At 37.5% G+C, this 19,897-nt stretch overlaps 1 protein-coding gene across 1 annotated transcript in view; it reads left to right on the forward strand.

The window, feature by feature from the left end:
- Window positions 1-14,466, forward strand: part of LOC131573684 (semaphorin-3E-like) — a 128,355-nt gene extending 113,889 nt beyond the window's left edge. Inside the window, exons 13-17 of the mRNA XM_058827878.1 lie at window positions 407-448; window positions 3,648-3,814; window positions 9,433-9,500; window positions 11,038-11,177; window positions 12,745-14,466. Coding sequence (XP_058683861.1) covers window positions 407-448; window positions 3,648-3,814; window positions 9,433-9,500; window positions 11,038-11,177; window positions 12,745-13,197 — 870 coding nt within the window. The 3' untranslated portion in view covers window positions 13,198-14,466. The remainder of the gene's footprint in view (window positions 1-406; window positions 449-3,647; window positions 3,815-9,432; window positions 9,501-11,037; window positions 11,178-12,744) is intronic.
- Window positions 14,467-19,897: the final 5,431 nt, after the last annotated feature.

Consider the following 19,897-nt stretch of genomic DNA (forward strand, 5'->3'; position numbering starts at 1 on the left):
AAGAAATCTGAGTAGAGGGCAGAGAGGACAATGGTAAAAGAAGGAATTCCTGCTCTTTTTGTCTTATCTTCAATGAATGTTTTGTTATAAAGAACACTCCACTTATCACTCTCAAGCAGGACAAAAGACATTCAGTGGTGACAAGAGTTAATGTCATGTTTGACAGGGAAATTGTAGTGTTCCTGTAGCTCTGATAATCCTGAATTAAGTGTTAGCTGCTTGTTTCCAAATTATTTAAAAGCAATACTTCTGAAAGTCACAATTTCCTCACATCTGTCTCAAAAAAAGTCAAAATTATCTAGAAAAGCTGAATGTAATAAGTAAATACCAATACTATTTTACCTGATTTATTTTCATACCAAAAAGATATTCTTTTCTAAGCAGAAAAATATTTCCTATTTTTCAGATGCCAGTTCCCATTATTTCTATGGAAATCTCTTCAAAAAGGGTAAGTATTTTACAAGTCTGAAATATGACAATTGTGACTCAAATGTAATGAAGCTGTAAACTGCACAGAGCTAGATGCACAGATAGACAGGCAGATGTACATCATCTATAATGAGATCTGGTTGTATACGTGTAATTGTTCTGTATAAAGAACTTACAGTTATATGCTCTGTTTCTTTATAATGTATTTATATTTTTCAATTCTAGTGTTAAACATCCTTAGTTTACAATACCATGCATATCAAAGCAAGTAAAAACCAATCTGTTTCATAAATTAATGTTGTATTAGTCACAGTAGGGATTAGCTTGGTGGATATGGCAATTCACAGAAAAGTTTTTTGTTGATAAATGCAGACAGACTTCAGACCCATGGGGATATCAGTGCAAAAAGAGCCTTGCTGGCTCTCCCACATACTCAGTTGCCCTGTAGGACTGTTTGGATCTGTGTTCTTTTTGAGTTTCTGAAAGTTTCTGCTGATATGAACACCCAATTTATTACTCTTGTGGGCAGATTCTCATCCATATCATATCATCATATCATCTCAGCATGGAGCCATTATAAACATCCAAGGATAGTTATATCTTAATGTTAAACATGTCCAACGGTGAAGTTAGACATCCGGTGCAGTGTAGGTGCAGATAAACACAGTGAAATGCGAGTAACAAAGAATGAAATCTGCATTATTAGGAGGGGTGACTGTGCCCCAAAGGGTTAGTTGAGTCTTGGTGTCTAATCAACTTGCATTTGTCCTGTAGGTAATGCACAAAGTCCAGGTCCTGTGATGGTAATTCAGAGGAGGATTTGGGTCTAAGTATTGTGAATTATTTCCTGCCTCAGTCTTTTCCCACAGACTGTGAAAGCACCTCTGGAAACTAGATTGTCTAGCACTGCACCTAGGTGATTATTGGGAGAAAAACTCAGTGTCTTATCAGATGTTTGACTTATGTTTTACTCTCGGTGAATTGTCATGGTTGAAGGGTTGTGTTGGCAGAGTAAAAAGGAGATGCCAGAAAACTTGAAGTAGCATTCTTCCATTATATTCATCTCCCAAGAAATGTGCTAACTCTACTAATTTAAGGCATATCTGGAAAATCTGGAGAGAACTGTAAAAAAGCCACCAGTGCAACCCAGTAGTTGAAGAAAAAAAACTTCTCATGAGAAATGAGAGTAGCTTTACTTTTTCAAGAGATCAAAGAGAAGACTGAGAGAGGAGAGTCATATATATACTTTTCTATGTGAAGTGACTTCTTACTTTGTGTTTGAAGATTCTTAAAAATTGATGGCAAAGCAATATCAGATTAAGAAACCAAGATCAGCTTATTGAATGTAGATAAACTTACTCTTGAAATAAGGTACAGTTTTCTGACACTGAGAACAATTGGAAATTGTTGGAATGCTGGAAAAATGTTGGAATACGTGTTAGGGACACAGTTGGCACCAAGTAATTTTGTCTTTAAAGTTATCAGGAATATAACTTAGTTGAGCATATGTGAAAAAACTTTGTATCTCAAGCACTTTCGCTGCTCTCTTTTGAACTTGGAATAACTGACCCTGTGGAGACTCCTTGCTACTTACATTTCCATATCCTTATAACACTGACCAGTCTTCACCAAGTCATGGTGATACAATAAAATATCACATTTCAGGTCTGAGCTTGTTATCTGCAGACTGGGAAAGAATGTTCTTTGATGTTCAGTTGACTAGATATTAGATGCTTCTTTTCCCTCCTCTGATTTACCAAGACTTAAAGCTTTGCCCCTGCTAAAAGATAAAAGAGAAAATCTCATCTTGTATGTCTCATTGAAAGTGTTGTTAGTGTCTTCTGGGACAATCACACTGCAGCACTTGCAGACAAAGAATTCCCCTCAAACAAGTATCCTAAGTTTTCTCTTCATTCCAGTTGGCAGACTGAGTTCCTGCTACTATCATCTGGTTTATCTCACCAGAAAAATTCTTCAAGCATTGCTGTTACCAGCTTCTCCTAGTTTATTCCCTTAGCATCACTGAAAGTTAAATTTCTATGCTCTAAAGAGATATAGGGAGATATAATAAGGAGCAAGAACAGACTATCTGGATTAAAATTTATATATTGTGATAGACTACGTGAGGCGTCAGTATTTCCCAGCTTTGAGTAATTTTAAAATACCAGATTTTGACAGCTTGGTCGAAGAGCAGGAATTATGGACTAAGTTTGGCCATTAGGTTGAGCACAACCAAGGAATACTTTTTCTGACTGGCAAAACTGTGGAAGTGAGCTGTGCATAAGTAATTTCTATTGCAGTGCACAATGCATATTTCTGTGTTCAGAAAATTTACATTCATCAGCAACAAGACTTTTTCTCAAATTCCTTTCAATTCAAGCTATTTTCTTAATTTATTGTGCTAAAATCTGAAGAATTAAATTGATTATCTGTCATTTCATTTGAAAAAGACATCTATGTGGGATCAAAAGATTCAAATACTCAGTGCTAATGCTGAAAAAAACCCACCTGAACCCTGCAAATAAATATTAAAAAGTAGATAGTGACCAGGTAATGTGTAAGGAAAGACTGCACAGCAACAGGAAAACAATTAAATATCTATCTATCTATCTATCTATCTATCTATCTATCTATCTATCTATCTATCTATCTATCTATCTATCTATCTTTCTATCTATCATCTATCTCCTGTGCACTGAGGGATTATACAAATCATAACACTACTGTGCATGTAAATATGTGACCATATTATAGCCATATCAAGAGTTAAATTTATATGAAAACTCCCATTTTAAAATTGAGTTTACCTATAACCCTTTCATATTTGAACTTCTTTGTTTAAAGTCTTTCATGTCAAGTTGGGGTTTTTTTGCAGATCAGTTAGGTGATAGACAAGTGTGAAGAGGGAGGCATTGGAAAATATCTTGATGAAGAAAAAGAAATGTAACCCCTTGCCTATCCAAACACAAAGCTGAAACTTCAGAAGCGAGGAAATGCCAACATAAACTTGTTCATTTTACCTTTCTGTTTCTATGTCCTCAGTGGGAAAGTTTAATCTGTAATCAGATATTTTCCTGCAGAGTAACTCTGCCTCCCTCAGGTCACAGGCCGGAGGCACAACCGGCAAGCAACGATTAATCTAACAATTTCAGTAGCCGCCTTGGGAAGAGATGTTTTAGTGGGCATTGTGGCAATCCTGTCTGGTGTATTTTTTGCAGCAACAGCTCTACGTGGGATCCGAGTCAGTCATAGCTCAAGTGAAGTTCCACCAGTGTGACATGTACGGCACGGCCTGCGCCGACTGCTGCCTGGCTCGGGATCCCTACTGCGCCTGGGACGGGATCTCCTGCTCCCGCTACTACCCCACAGCAGTGCAGGCAAAGAGGTGGGAGCTGCTTCTGATACACTTCTTGCAAAATAACTACATCAACAGCTTCTGCTGCCACACAGAGCACTTGGCATCACCCCTCAGATGTAACCAAATAGTGAGATGTCAGCTGCTAATTTCTCAGCATAGCCTTAGGGGATGACAAGGAACCAAACTCACGTGATGGCATAAACCGCACTACCGGGAATATTTTTATGACTAGATCTAAGTCACTTCGTAATTATTTGCATCACACTGTAAACCCTAATTTCCTTAAACATGTTTTCAAGTCTTTGCAACGCCAGGGACCTAGTTTGGTAGTATTACATAGCAAGTATATCACACTGCAATAAGATATACAACAGAATTTATAAAAAAAAGCAAAGAAGAATCTTTGTTAATAGCCATATAGTTTCACCAGCCAAAATAAAACCAGAATTTCTGCAAAAGCTAAGGTTTGGTTTAGATTTTCTGCAGTGGGTTGAAAGGCAAGTTACCCCAGAGACAAGCTCTAAGCACAAACCTGATTTGGTGCTTTAATTCTTCCTTGTGGAGACTCTTTCTCTGTATCACCCTTCTATCACCTTTCACTCTTTCATTCAGTCATTTCCCTGGGACCCGTTGTCCTCCCTTCCCTCTCAAACACAGATTCTTCAATTCAGATCTACGCAGATCAAGTATCTATAACTTGCATATTTTAATCCAGATCTTTTCACAAAAATTAGTCAGCTTTGCCACCTAGACAGAGCAAATTCTTATCTGAATCAGCAAAATTTTGGTATTGCATAATTCAAATAATTACTGTGGGGTTTTTTTGTAATTCCTGGTTTTAAAAATATATGCTTATTTATATTAGACCTACAAGGACTATAGGAATACATTTAAAAAATTCCAGAAAGAGTTCTGAAAACTGGTGGAGATGGTTAAGTCCAAAACAAGTCATAGTATCTCAAATGTATTACTGTTTCTTAAGGAAAATCAGGAATATGGGGCTTTGTATTCATTTATTTTTCATCTGGAATATTTTATCTTTCCATGAACCTGGATACACTCAAATGCAGGCTGACTATTGTCAGGCATACCAGACATTTCCATAATTTTTTGTAAAAGATAACTAATACAGTCATGTTACATTTAGTAACATCACTTTTTGGGTAAGGCACATTTAAAAGTACAAATGGGAAACACAGTCTGTGACTCAGCATAATTAAGAATCTCTTGGATTTACTGCACAAAGGCATAGGTTAAACCAAGGCAGAAACCTACACAGCTTTTAAAAGCAGGACTGCATAGGTTTCTCGTGTCTTTTGTGAATAGACTGGAAGGGAAGAGGTGGACTCTGGCTGACTGTTCATGGTGAGATGAGTGTAGTTAAAATTTTCAGGCCCTGGATTAAGAAAGATGAGCAGCTATATAATGGGCCAGGGAGATTAATGTCCTACAGTATAAGTAGAAATTGTATTATCATAATGATAAAGCATATGGGTTACACATCTAACAATGTAAAAGTCATTTGGGAAGGAAGCAGGGGGTGGTAAAAATTTTCCAGCAGCCTTCTAACTTGCTAGCAGTATCACCATTTATGTTGTGCAGGCTACTTTTTGTCAAAGATTAGAGAAACCCACTGAGGCCTGGACTCTGTTGTACGTGTTTCTCACCTGAGACAATTTCCAGAGAAGCAGCCTTTAAGTTCCCTGAAAACACATTTATCCAGGGTGGAGTGATAAGGGCAGCACCCCAGGCACCTTCCTGTGCCTTACCTCCCCAACATTCAGCAGGTCAGCCTCTCTAAGAAGAAAATACTGCTGCTATCTCGCTCCTTCTCTTAAGATAAGCACTGTAGCAGTGGAGAAAGGATTTGCACTCAATTGAATGTTCTTGAAGTCTGCAAAACTTGTTTTCCATATCAGAGTTTGGGGGACAGCCAGCAAGACTAACAGTGTTGAGAGGCAGGAATGGCATTTGCTTTGTTCACTTTAGGTCACAGCTGAAGCTCAGAGCATTTCAAATTTAAGGCCTTACACTAACTGTGTGGTACATGGAGAGGCAGGGAGAGGGACTAGGGACATGTGTATAGAAGTTGGTTTAGGTTGCTTCCCGTCAGGTATCATGTGAGGAGTACTACAGGAAAAGGCAGGTCCTGGCGGACAGCGTGGAGTTTTCTGATACCAGGTGGCACTGAGTACCTGATAACCCTGACATGGCTTAATTTGACTCCACACAGAATTAATGCCACACCCCAGGACATCCATGTCTTAGTCTGGCCTTGTCTCAGGGCTCCAGATTTCTGCTCAAGCTGTACATGGTAATACAAGTAATGTGAGTGCAAGGGACATTGGAGAGCACTTATTTCTCCTCTTCCTGGTATCTGTCCTTCATTGGAGTCATGGAGTTGTGCCTTATATTGCAACATGTTTGAGCTGACCCTAATACCACCTATCTCTGGCCAAATGTGGCCTTCATGCTGTGCATTTAGGTGGACTTTTGATTTGTAAGAGCAGTGCTGCTAGTGGGTAAGTGCTGCTCAGAGCTCTTTTTAATTCCAGTCCTACTGGTGAAGAGTTGAATTGGGGCAGGGATGTACAATGTGTCCTCCCCACTTTGATCCAAATACTGTCTGCTTTACATCCTGATGCCTCCAAGGTACAACAAGTGCTTAGAGAATCATTAAGTAGAAATCTGTAAACTAAGGCATGTAACAGATTTAGAGAGAAGTGAAGCACAGATACAAAAACACTATGCTTGGCATCTGGTACTAATTTTTAAATTGTGAAAGTCCATAATTCCTTGTGAATGTATATCTTGAATAACTAATTAAATGTAGGATTTAATTAAGGAAAAATTATAAAAACTGAGTCCAAAATCACGTATCTTGATGCTGGCAGCACAGCACACTACAATTCCATGGTAATTACAGGTGTGTGGCTCCTGAACACTGAAAATACCTTAGATGGCAGGAAAAATTTCTATTGCATTCAAATTTCATGAAGTGTGCTTGAGAAAGCAGAGGTCCAGGACTTAAATGCTTTAGTTCACTATTAGCTCTGCAATCTGATTCAGGCAGGTTCAATTTTTAGTTAAACAAGCACTAAATTCTACAAGTGAGATTCTTTGCTGTACCAGCTCACCATCCAGACTGAAAAAGATCTGAAGTAATTTAAAAATGTCTTTGAATTTGGGTAGGCATGGTATGATTCTTTAGCTAATTTTTAGAAGCTGACAGTCTCTTCCCTGCCTCCTCTCCCTCTCTGGCTTTTTTCTCCATCACCCACTCCACCAGTAAGCACACAGCCTACTGATAAACCTATGTAAACCACAGTGGTGCCTTTTCTTCTCAAGACTTTTTGATTTTGCCTCAAACATTCCTGGGAAATAATAAAGAAAAATGAAAATTATGTTAATGGTAATGATGATGATGAGTGTATTGCTTTATTACAGATAATTTTTACTAGTTTCCTGAAAGCACAGAGTTAAGGGCTGAACTCTAAATTAATGAAGTTATAGATTGCAAAAGATACTTCCCTACATTGAGTACATTTGTTAATCACTGAAAATTGTTCCATAATGTAATTTATCTCAGGGATTGTCTGATACTGTATTATTAACAGAATTCTGACTAAAATAATTTCTGAGAACAAATAAAATAATACCAGGCTTATGTCAGTATTTGTGAAATGAGTTTATCTCCCAGCATCTTCCTCTCTTTCAGCACCTGTCTCCATTTTTTCCTTCTATTGGAGAAAATAGCAAGTGAAGCACTGATAATTGTGTCTTCCCCAGTCTTCACAGTTGCAACAGTAAAATTCCATCAAACAAACATTTCTTTTTCTTTAATGATTCTGACAACTGGAGAAATAACCCTGTCTTACAGAACTAGGATTTTTTTAGCTTTACAATGATCTTAAGGAACTGCTGAGTAAATAGAACATGCCTGCTACCTGTCCTGTTCCTGCTAGATAGGGCTGTTGGACCTGACAGCAGCAGAATGGTCTTGTTTGTCTTGTTTAAAGGCTAATGCATATCCTATAGTGTTTATATATATTTGTGCAGGAAAATGTCTCTTCTGAGTAATCTACATACACAGACTTGCAAAGCTGGTGACAGCATTTATCAACACTGACACTACACATTGCAATGACAACACCCAGGGCAGAATAAGGCCCAGCTGCTAGCTCAGAATTTCTTTTTCTTTAATAGGATGCAAGTATTGTTAGCATTTCTCCCTAAAAGCCCAATGCACTCTCCACTGAAATTCCAGATGCCCCTAAAAGAACAATGGAAAACCAATGGTTCTCTGAATACCAGTGGAGGTTAAAGCTGTGACCTTGGCCCACCAAGAACACTGGATCAGGAGTTCATGTGGGTGACAGAACTCAGAAAATAGTCACTGTCTACAGCCAGATTAAAAATGAAATGAGTAACATCCATGAAAAAAAACCTTGAGATGGTGTAAATCTAAATAGTTTCTGTATATTCTATTTGTGACAAATTGAAATTTTGTCTTTTGGGTTCACATAGAACTGGAGAATAACCTTATTTCACTAGTAAATACAAAGAACAACAGAACTCTGGCTTTGTTTGTTTCTAATATAATTTATACTGTACACATACCTAATGTGTAAGATTTGATGCACAGCATGTTTCTGCTGTTAATCTGTTATGTATGGCATTAGCAATATTGTGTAGAATTATTCTTTATGCAAATATAGGAAAGGAATCCTTAGAAAAACTGAATTTGAGGTTGTTGGACATACTAATCTAGCAAGATACAGCATTCCAGTGGACTCTTTTATTTCCCAAGTAAACAATACTAATTTTATTTTTCAAGAAATTCAAAGAAAAAAAGTGCTCTATAAAAGCACAGTTCTTCTGGGAATGAGCCATATAATCATGGTTTTAATGTTTTTTTCTGTAAATGCAATAAAAATCTCAAACCTTAAAAGTCAGAATGATTTTTCTTTCAAAAGCACTTGTATTATTTCCAGGTCAAAACCAGGGCTCACAGGTTCTGACCACAATTCTGCCACCAGTTCACTTTCTAGGCATGGGCATTCATGAATGTTTCCCTGTTTCCCTGTTGAGAAAAATGAGCTCAGTAACTATCTGCTACAAAGGTGAAATAAAATAAAGTATTTCCTCCACATGCTGAGATTCTCAAGTGAAAAAAAAAATAAACCAACAACCACCAGAAAAACTAACCATGAGACTGAAGGAGAAAAGAAGTACCATTCACATACACAGGAAAATGTTCTAAATTAAAAAAAAGAAAATTTCCTTCCTTTCTGGAGAGAGAGAGAGAACCCAAAGACAGGCTAAAGGTCCCTATGACTGAATGTTACCCTGTTAGTTCAAAGGATCTTGTTTAAGTATTTATAACATCAGTATAGTTATATATAAAATAAGCACAAAATTCTCTTCTCCACACAAGTGTGTTTTTTTTTTTTCAGACACAACTCCCAGTAGGTTGAGTAGAGACAAAATACTGATTTATAAATGAGTACTTCTCACAACAATGGTAAATTGTTAGCAATCAAGGTTTAACTCCTTTAGTTTCTAATGAATGCTAGTTTAGCATAAACCAAACAACATGTAAGCTAAACATGTTCTCTCAAATAATTCCACTTTTTCCCCTCCAGACGTTTCCGCAGACAAGATGTTCGGCACGGAAATGCAGCGCAGCAGTGCTTTGGCCAGCAGTTCATTGGTAATCTATTCACACATGTACAGATTGCTTGTAAAGGCCTGGAACAGCCAGCCCAGAGTTTACCAAGAGCATGAGCCAGACCATGATCTCACCTGCTGGCTTTCACTGGCATGTTCCTATAATGTTGTAAGAGCCATGGGGCTGAGCCCTGCCATCCAGGTCTAACAGTGACTGTCTCAGTGGCAGATCAGGTGCATCCCAAAATGTTCACATGGTCCTGCAGCACTGACATTCAGACTAAAGATGTGGAGAATGCATCCCAATGGCTTCCAACAGAAAAAAAAGTAGAAAGATGACTCAGGGAGAAGAAACTGCATCTTGAAATGTGTATGAAATAGTCTGGACACTTAGAATTTAAGCACTAGCAAGAGTAGTGACATGACAGAAAAAAAATGTGTATTCATAATCAAGTTTTCTCTTGTAAAAAAAGATAGAGTACTGTGTCTAATGTTGTTATCCAAACCTTGGAAAGTGAGGATTTCAAACATGGGTATTGGGAACAGCAAAACAGAAAGAAAACAGTTGCCTGGACATCCTCAGTACTTTGCAGGATAATATACAATACATTTATAGAAGAAAAAGTAAAAGATTCTTCTAGAATGATATCCAGAGAAACACTCTATTAAATATGATATGATATATGATATGATATTATACTATATATAAATAGTGTGTATAGAAATATTATATATATAAATATATATATATATAATATATATATAATTTTTTTTTCCTTTTTTATCAGAGAAAGCTTCATTAAAATTGAATTCCTTTGGAAGATATTGTATGTTTTGGAAAAGTATATTCCAATATTAAGTGCTAATTCTTCCACAAGTTTGAAATACAGCAGAGAAATCACAATTATATAAAACAGTGCATTTTTTTAGGATATAAAGCTATTTGTGCTTAAGAATTTTTCTTACTATTATGAAATAAGATGATTTCATTTATGAGGCAATTGGTTTCATCCAGTGTAACAACTGGTTTATCTTCCTCCAGATGTTTTGTTGGATTAAAAACCAGAGTTAAATTTTGATTCAATTCCTTCACCTTGTTTTTATTAGTACCCTTGGACCCAAAATGTACATTCAATTTACACATGTATAGCATGGATATGTATAATATTGGTTAGAGTATTTATAGTATCATTCTGCAAGCAGTTATGTGCTGTTATTATCCCTAAAAAATTGATTTTTTTATTATATTTAAACATGTTTTGAATCCTCCTCTTTCACTGAGTGAAAATGAAATTAACTATTCATAAGAACCAAGCACAAGCAATCACCAGTGTGAAAGGCTGAGATCTGTTTTTCTATAATCTTAGGTGAGTCACAGCACAATTTGGTCAGATGCTATGAAAGCCTGGGATGATGGGAAAATTCATTTAGGAGATCAGATCTTCATTAGACATTACTTTTCAGTCACTGTCTGGTTGGATCTGAATTAAGCCTCACTCTTTAAAGTAAATATACCCTGAACATGGAGTGTAACAAGTACGTGCAGGAACATATTTTTGAAACATTTATTTCCCTTCCAGGTGAAGTTCTGGAGAAGACTGAGGAGCGACTTGTTTATGGAATAGAGTACAACAGCACCCTTCTGGAGTGCACCCCTCGGACCTTACAAGCAAAAGTCATCTGGTTTGTCCAGCGAGCACATGAAACTAAGAAGGAAGAGGTAACTATTCTTTTAGAAAAACTTTTTGCAATAAAAGAACCTGTTGTTAGAAACATTACATCTTAGTTGAATTTCTGCCACCAGCTGCTGAAATGTATCTGGGTGTCAGGGAAAATCACCATGTTCATCTGGTCTCTTGAATTAATAGACCTGAGAATTTCACCTGGTGTTTGCATTCAACATCTTGAATGCAGATGTTAGACATGTAGTGAAGCTAATTTAAGATCTCAAAACAAAGGAAAATCCATCATTTCTCTTGGTATGTTTTTGCAGGGGTGAAATGTGTATTATTTCCAGTGTTAGTCTACCTTAACTTCTGTTCATTCTTGCTGCCTCACCCATTTATTACAGAATTTTTTGCAAATGAGTATTAGTGGATTCTCTGCCTCTTTTATGTGTATTTTACCATTATGAAAGTGCTTCATAAATGCTATTGTATTTATTCCTCAATATCTCTCTGATATACATCACTGTAGCTATCACTAGAGTGTAGATATGTCACTACAGGGACTGGTAAAATCGTTCCCCTCTTTCCTATAAGCCCCCTTTAAGTACTGAAAGGTCAACATAAGGTCTTTCAGGAACCCACTCTCCTCTTAGCTGAGCAACCCCAGCTCTCTCTTTCTTCATAGAAGTGTCCCGTTCCTCTCTTCATTTGTGTGACCCTCCTCCAGTCCCACTCTCACGGGTCCATGTCTCTGCCTTGTGCTGAGGGTCCCAGAGCTGTTTGCAGCACTCCAGGTGGAGCTTATCAGAGCAGAGTGAAGGGAATCACATCCCTTGACCTGTTGGCCACATTTCTTATTATACAGCACAGGATACAGATGGTTTTCTACAAGTGGACATGGCCAGCTCTCATCCAGTTCCTCGTCCCTCAGTGCCCCCAAGTCCTCTTCAGGGCTGCTTTTGATCTCTTCATCATTCAGTACTTCTGCTTAAATTCATCACCTTACTGTTAAATGAGAAGCTGAGGATACCATTTCCCTGGCCACTCCTGCTGCTGGATTAGATAGCTCAGTGCTCCCTGCTTGGCAACATCTGTGAATGTCTCGTAGTCAATAGTGTTGCCTTCAGGAGCTGTAGGAGGAACTCAAACACGAGACTCAGAGCTGAGACTTTAAGATCACAGTGGTCCCGCAGTTAGATATGCAAATACTTTTATGAATGTCTCCTCAAAAGCATACCAGCCTATAAGAGAATTCACAGGGATCCTTATCACAGGTCAGCTGGCAAATGCCCTTTTGGTTTCCACCCAGTAGATTATTTGCATGTTTCTAACTTATTTCCCTCTGCAATTAAAACAGGAATCTGTCTGGTCCACTATGCTCTTCCATGCTTCCCAGATTCTTTAGATTGTTCTCCATTTACAACTCATACTCTTCTTTACTTCAAGTAAATATTTATGTTATTACAAAAATACTGTGAATTAAAAATCTGTACATCTCTAATATTCCTCTCAAAATTTAATATCACAATCATGAAAGTACATTTCAGAAATAATTGCATTGGTTTAATGTAATAGCAAAGGCCTGTGCCCTATAACTGCATTTTATGGGTTTTTTTTCAGGTGAAGACTGATGATAGAATAATAAAAATGGACCTTGGCCTTTTATTCCTGAAGCTGCATCGACTGGATGCAGGGACTTATTTTTGTCAGACAGTAGAACACAGCATTGTTCACACTGTCAGAAAAATCACCCTGGAAATCGTCGAGGAGGAACGTGTAGATGAAATGTTCAATAAAGACTATGAGGAGGAGATCCCTCACAAAATGCCATGCCCAATGCAGAGCAGTATACCTCAGGCTTCAAAGCCATGGTATAAGGAATTTCTTCAACTGATAGGTTACAGCAACTTCCAGAGGGTGGAAGAATACTGTGAAAAAGTGTGGTGTACAGATAAGAAGAGAAAAAAGCTGAAAATGTCTCCATCCAAGTGGAAATATGCCAGCCCTCAGGAGAAGAAGGCAAGGATCAGGCCAGAGCATTACCGGTTGCCCAGGAACATAGCTGACTCTTGATGGACAAAATCCATCCACTGTTTCTGAGCAAAATTTTATTTGGACTTAAGAGGGAGAAATCATTCCTGGTTTGAGTAAATTTCACAGGTTTATATATGTAAAATATTGGGACTGAAAGCAAAAATGCTATGGTAAGTTATATTGTACACTCATGATGACTGTTTAGAAGCATTTTAAACAAAATCTTCCCAACTATCTGGTTCTAAGTAAGTAAATCCAATCAGAGTTCTGCATTAGGGAGGATGTGACAATCTTCAGATTCTGAGTGCTTGAATCAGTTTTCTGTGCGGATCGTGCTTGCGCTGTATATTATTGCACATGATGGCATATTTAACAAATCCAAATAGCTAAACACTCACAAGTGGATGAAAAGTATAACACACTTCTTTGTTTCACAAATTTCTCATGCTTCTGAAACCAGCACGTCTTAAGATCTTATTCTTTTTGGTTGAGACCTGAGTTCATCGCCCAGAACAATGAGTTGTGTTAACACAGTGTACTGCTACTTCTAAAGATAATGAAGGGAAATACTATTTACTTCCCACCTTTTTTTCAGTATCAGCCATTTCTGAAGTGCAGTGTGCTCCCACAGCTAAATATTATTGCCTAGTAACTTCATGTAAGCCACATGCATGCTGAGAACACAGGCAGAATGAAATTCATCAGTTTATTTATAGAAGAAGTTGAAAAAATGGTTTAGATAGAAAACGAGTCCATCTTGCATCTGTGTGTTGCCTTAGTGGTGACACGAATTAAGGGATCGCCCTCTTGTGGCAAAAGAAAGCGAAACTAGACATTTAAATTACTTTTCTGAAGAAATATGTATAAGCAAAGAAGTATTACTGAGATGCCCAGCTGGTTTGCTTTCAGCAGACACTTTTAGACGCTCCATGTGCTAAAGCCACAGATGTAGAAGGCAGTGTTGGAAGTAATTTATACTGGGAAGGCAGCATTTTAAATAAATTATACTTTAACTGTTTTTGGGGTAAATGCATTCATAAAAAGTTAGGATGCAGATTAAAACAAAACCAGCATTATGCAGCTGTGTTTCTATATTTTCAGGATCTAGTCCACATAAACCTTTTTCTGAGGTGTGATCTCTGCTCAAAAGGGCTGCTTCACTCCTCTTGGAAGTGATCATTTGTGAATGATACCAGGAAAGGAGATCAAAAGAACTAAGTTGCTTACAATCTAGGTATTTCTAGACTGACTTAAAAAAAATTATATATATATATATATATATATATATGTATGTATGTATATATATATGTATATGTATATATATATTATATATATCTATATATAGATATATTTATTTATCTTTAAGAAAACTTGCTTTGAGAAACCAGATCCAGAAAATGCAGAAAACCTAGCATTTCAATACAAGTTAAATGTAAACACAAATGAGTCACAAATGAGTTGACTTCTAAAATAAGAACATGATGCCAGTAGGAAATAGCCAAGCTGATCCAAATTTCTAAGCCATGAAGAAAATATACAAAGGATTCATCACCTACAAAGAGTTTCATGTTGAGCTTCAACTTCTAGTCTGGGAAGAGTGGGGATTAACAGCCTGGGAAACAGGGATTTGTGGTTTGCTGTGTTACCAAGCAGGCTGTTTGTGAGAGGAACTCACAGCTGCTGGCAGGACCAGGGGGCTTTGCTGTGCTCCTCTGGGAGCAGAGACTGACCCGGTGTTTGGAAGGAGCACATGGCACACTGTCAGCAACCAGAGTGCGAGGAAAACGGGGTTTCACCTGGTGTGGGTTTAGCAGCAGATGAATCTTCATCAGCCTGTTAAGGGAATCAGTGTGTCTGAGGGTTTGCACCTCGTTTAGCTGCAGTTTGTCCCTAAGAGACGGGGCCGGACACTCTGCAGATCCTTGCATGAATCCATGCAGTTGCTGGCTTTGGTCTGAGAGAGGAGATTGGATAAACTCATGTTTCTGGGACAGTTTGTTGGAACTTAGTTGCATTTAGGATGTTTACAGCTGTATGGAAACCACCAGCACTGAGAGCTGTGGCAGAGAACACACACAGAACAAGCATCCCTGATCTAAACCTAATCCCCTATACAAACCTCATCGACACCCTTGGTGAAAAATTTTAAAACACTACTAAAATCCTTTTCTGATGAATTATGGAGTCCCCTTCTTTTAAAGAACAACAGGAGTTATTTTTTACATTTGATTCATTTGCAAGTATCTAGTGCTAAATGTATCATTCATGAAGTATTAGAAAGGAATTACAGCATCTCAGCCTCATGGAACAAATATAACTTTGTGTCCCCTTCTCTGAGATTTCAGGTAGAAATCATGTTATATGGAAATCAGGATTCTTGATTTAATATGAGACTATATTTTTAGTGACCAATCCCTTTAGTGTTTACATGTGGAGAATGACATTACCTCTTTATTTGCCTTTTAAAACTTAAATTTTTACCTTACACCTTGCACCTTTCATGGTTGCAATGCCTATGAGAATTCAGAACTACAAGGTCTTGTTCAAAGAGTGCTCTGACATCTATGGAAGAAGAGAAAGAGTGACAATGTATTTTGGAAGGATATGCACAAATGTGCATTTACCACAATGCTATTTAAAATGCTTCTTTGTATATTTGGGGGCCATTGTCTGCTTCTTATCATTATGAGTTTGATGTATTTTGTATGTGCATGAAGTGGTCAAATTATAAATATAATTAAGAACCATATTTGGCTGAAATAATCTGTATTATTTCTTATAATCTATTTTCCCTAGACAGCATGATTATCTGCAGCTCACTAGTCACACATTACACATTACAGGTGTCCTTCACTGTGTATTTTATAAACAAAGACCCCAGGTAAGGACAGAAAGATGTATGTATAGAGTTGCCAAATGGGAAATGTGGCACAGGGTAATGAGTAGATTCAGTCTGTCTGATGCATGAATGTATTTTGAGATTGGAACATGGTCATTTAAGCTCAGAAGATGCTAACTGATGGAAATTCACTGAGAAGCCACAATTTGGATAAAGCTTTGGACTCTACTCTGTTTCATGATGAAGGAAAATCCAGAGCACTTGGATTAACCCTTCCTTTGCTTTGTTCTTATTCTTTTGTTGTCAGTGAGATTACTGTCACCTTGTACAAACTACTGTGCTCTCAGATTCTCTTGGGACATCAGGGCAGGAGAGTGTTAACCTGATGTGCAATTCCTGGCTTGTATATCTCAAAATAAGATTTTAGGATTTACACTGCTGTTCTGTAGCATGAAACAGGTCTCCTTCTGTAGGCAATCGAGAAAAAGAATTGCCCTGAGGGGAAATTATTCAGGTACCTGAATAGCAGAAGTAACAGTCATATTTGAAGGAGTGCTTGAATCAAGATAATTTACATACAGTTATAGAGTTTCTCTTGTTCTTCTATCTCCTCTTAAATTTCAAGGGTATACTGGTTTTGGCTGATGTAGAGTTAATTCTCTTCACTGTGGCTACTGTGAGAAAATGTTCTGGATTTGTGCTGAACACAGGGTTGATAGACAGAGAGGGGTTTTTTATTGCTGAGTAGGGTTTACAGAGAGCCAAGGCCTTTGTTTTTCATACTGCCACACTGATGAGGGACCTGGGGCTGCGTGAGAGGTTGGGTGGAGATGCAGCTGGGACAGGTGACCCAAACAAATATTCCAAAGCATATGACATCATGGTCAGTTTATAAAGTGAGCAGAAGAAGGAGGATGGGGAGAAATTTGAAGCAATTATGTTTGTCTTCCCAAACTGTTACATGTGATGAGGCCCTGCTCTCCTGGAGATGGCTGAACACCTACCTGCCATGGGAAGCAGTGAATTAATTCCTTGCTTTACTTTGCTTGTGTGCATTGCTTTTGCTTTCCCTATTAAACTTCCTTTATCTCAACTTACAAGTTTTCTCTCTTTTACCATTCCAGTTCTCTCCCTGATACTGCTGGTTGGGGAGTGAGTGAGTTTCTGCACTGGGGCTTGGTTGCTGACTGGGTCTTAACCCTGACAGGAGGGGAAAAAAAAATCAATTTTCTCCTAAATGTCAGTCAGTCAGTTTCCTTCTTTTTTAAAAAAAGAACCAGTAATCTCCTTATTCTACCTTGGAGCACTGAGGCTGGAGTTATTTATGCAACTTTATATCTCTGAGTCCAGAAGGCACAAATGCCTCTGAAAGCTGCACTGTCCAGATAAGAGGCACTGAAAGTGAGCTTTTTTACAGCTGTAACCAAGCAGGATGCCTGCAATTCCTATCAGCCCTGGAATCCTGTTCCCCTAACCAAATTACTGTTTTTAATGGAGATTTCATGTCCAGCTGACATGAGTATTTATTGTAAATGAAGCCATGATTGGCAAGTTTTCCCTTTGGGTGATATTTTTTTTTAATGCTTGCAATGAGGGATTTTTTATTATTAATTTAATTTTTTAAGGAAATAAGTTATCTTTCTAACACTATAAACAGAAAGATGGCAGAGCTAGCAATGTCAAGTAAACCTCTTGTCACTATGTGTTAATCAGCTTTCTACAGTATTGCACATATTGAAGAACACATTTGCCAGACATCAACCTAATCCATTACTGAAACTGCATTTCACAAAAGAGCTTTGCTGCTTTGAGATACAGCTCTCATGTAATGTTGAATCAGGAAATAATTCGTTAATTGTTTGTCCACATGTGCTCATAATTGCTGGAGTGAGAGCAGCAGGACAGAGCACAGTTGGACAAACTTGAAGCATGGAAGCCTTATCTGCCTAATTTCTAGATTTCTTGAGGTTCTTATGCCTGTCTAAGAAGAGCACATGTAGTTGCAGGAGGAGAAGCCTGGATCATTGAATGGTTTGGTGCAGCACAAGTCCTGTTTCACAACACCTGTGGGCTAAGGAGCCTTTGTGAACTTGTTTCAGTAGATTTCCCCAATGGCACCACACAGAAAACTCCATTGAAGCAAAACATCTCTTTACCTGCAATGTCAGTTAATTCAGCAGCAGAATTTAATGTCTTTAAAAGTGTTTTTGCACATCTTTGGAAAGCTATGTTTTAAGAAGGATTACATTACTAGTCTAGGATTGCATTTAATATGGCTGCATTTGTTGCTTATAAATTATGAACTCTCAGAATATCTCTAGTCAATTTGAGTTTCAGCATTTCCAACATACATGCAGATAGCTCATGATGATTTTTTCTCACTCTGAAGAATCACATTTGCCAAGTCCTCTCAACCAGGACTTCAGGAATGTCTGTGAAGGCACATAATAATGTCAATGGCCATCATTATCATCATAATCCACAACAGCTGTAATTCACTGTCTTCTCCCTTTCCCAGAAATAAGAGATGGAATTTGCAAGGCAGTGGGCATGATTAATGCACCATGAGCATTTTCTGCATTTTAATTTGCTAGGTGTATTAAAAAGTGCTATTAATCAGAACTTGAAGAATGCACTGTGGACTTTATCGTAATCAAAGTAATGGAAATATCCCACCTGTAGCTTTAACTCAAGCATACAGATCATTAGTATTTAATTTAATGCATTTTCTTTGTCTTAAATGTTTTACTTGATAAAATATTACTCTTCAGTCATTAAAAAAATAATATTTGATGGTGCTTTTTACATTTGAAATTGGCTTAATTTCACAATAGCCACCAGAGGGATGAAAATACGTTTTTGCATCCTTTAATCTCTTATTTACAGGATCAGAAAAGGCCCGTGGCCAGAGCTCCCCATGTCCCAATGCAGTGTTGTGCTGCATCAGTGAAGAGTAGGGCCAGGTGAGCAGGCAAGTTAAATTATCAGGGGGACCCCAAAAGTGCTCCAAAAGCAGGGAGTGAGGGAATCTTTGTCCTAATTGATATTTTTTTTCACAGACAGCTTTAGTTTCTGGTACTATAGTCTAATACAACCTCCTCAGTCATTCCTGTAATAGAGTGGAAGCTTCTGGAAGAAGGTCAGAGTGAAAAATCAGAGGCTAGTAAGTCTGTCAAGGAATATAAATTCTTTCTACAGTGGTGTCCATTCATGGTCTTGTCAGACAGAGTCCAGAGTACATATTAATATTTGAAGCCCATATTAATATTTGAAGCAGACCAAGACCAGCAGTTGTTCAGGCTTCTCTCATTTTATTTTTTATTTTCTTTTTTTTTGGTGGGGAGAGAAAAGGAAAGGGTATTAGAATTTGATTGTGTGTTTGGGGGGTTGTATTTTTATTTTTTTTTTCCATTCTAATTGTTGATAAAAAAAAATATAAACTTTTTAAACAGCAGTCTATCCTTTTAAGATGTGTTCATTACGATGAGAGGATTCATCAAATTAACTCCATCATGATGTTTTCAGGTAATCAGAAAAAATATTTCAAGCTGATTTTTGTCTCAAAATAAATACTCCAAAATATTAGAGCTATCAATATATATGAAAATACGGTAACTGCTTCTCAGCAATTTTGCCTTAGAGAACTAATAAACAAAGTCACTGGGGAGTGTGACATTGACAGCATTTAACAAGAAAATATAACCTGCAATATCTGTTTTGTTAAGAGCGATATTTTTTTTAAATGTACTCTAATCTCTTACAGGTCATATTTCATTAGAGACTAATTTTAAGCAATTATTATTATTGTTATCTAAATTATTATTATCTAAAGATTGTTCTTATTTAGATTTCCTTAGAATCTGGGGAATTAAGTTTTAACAAAATTTTACACCACATTTC

This window comes from Poecile atricapillus, chromosome Z (assembly GCF_030490865.1).
Source record: "Poecile atricapillus isolate bPoeAtr1 chromosome Z, bPoeAtr1.hap1, whole genome shotgun sequence".
Taxonomy (NCBI): Eukaryota; Metazoa; Chordata; class Aves; order Passeriformes; family Paridae; genus Poecile; species Poecile atricapillus.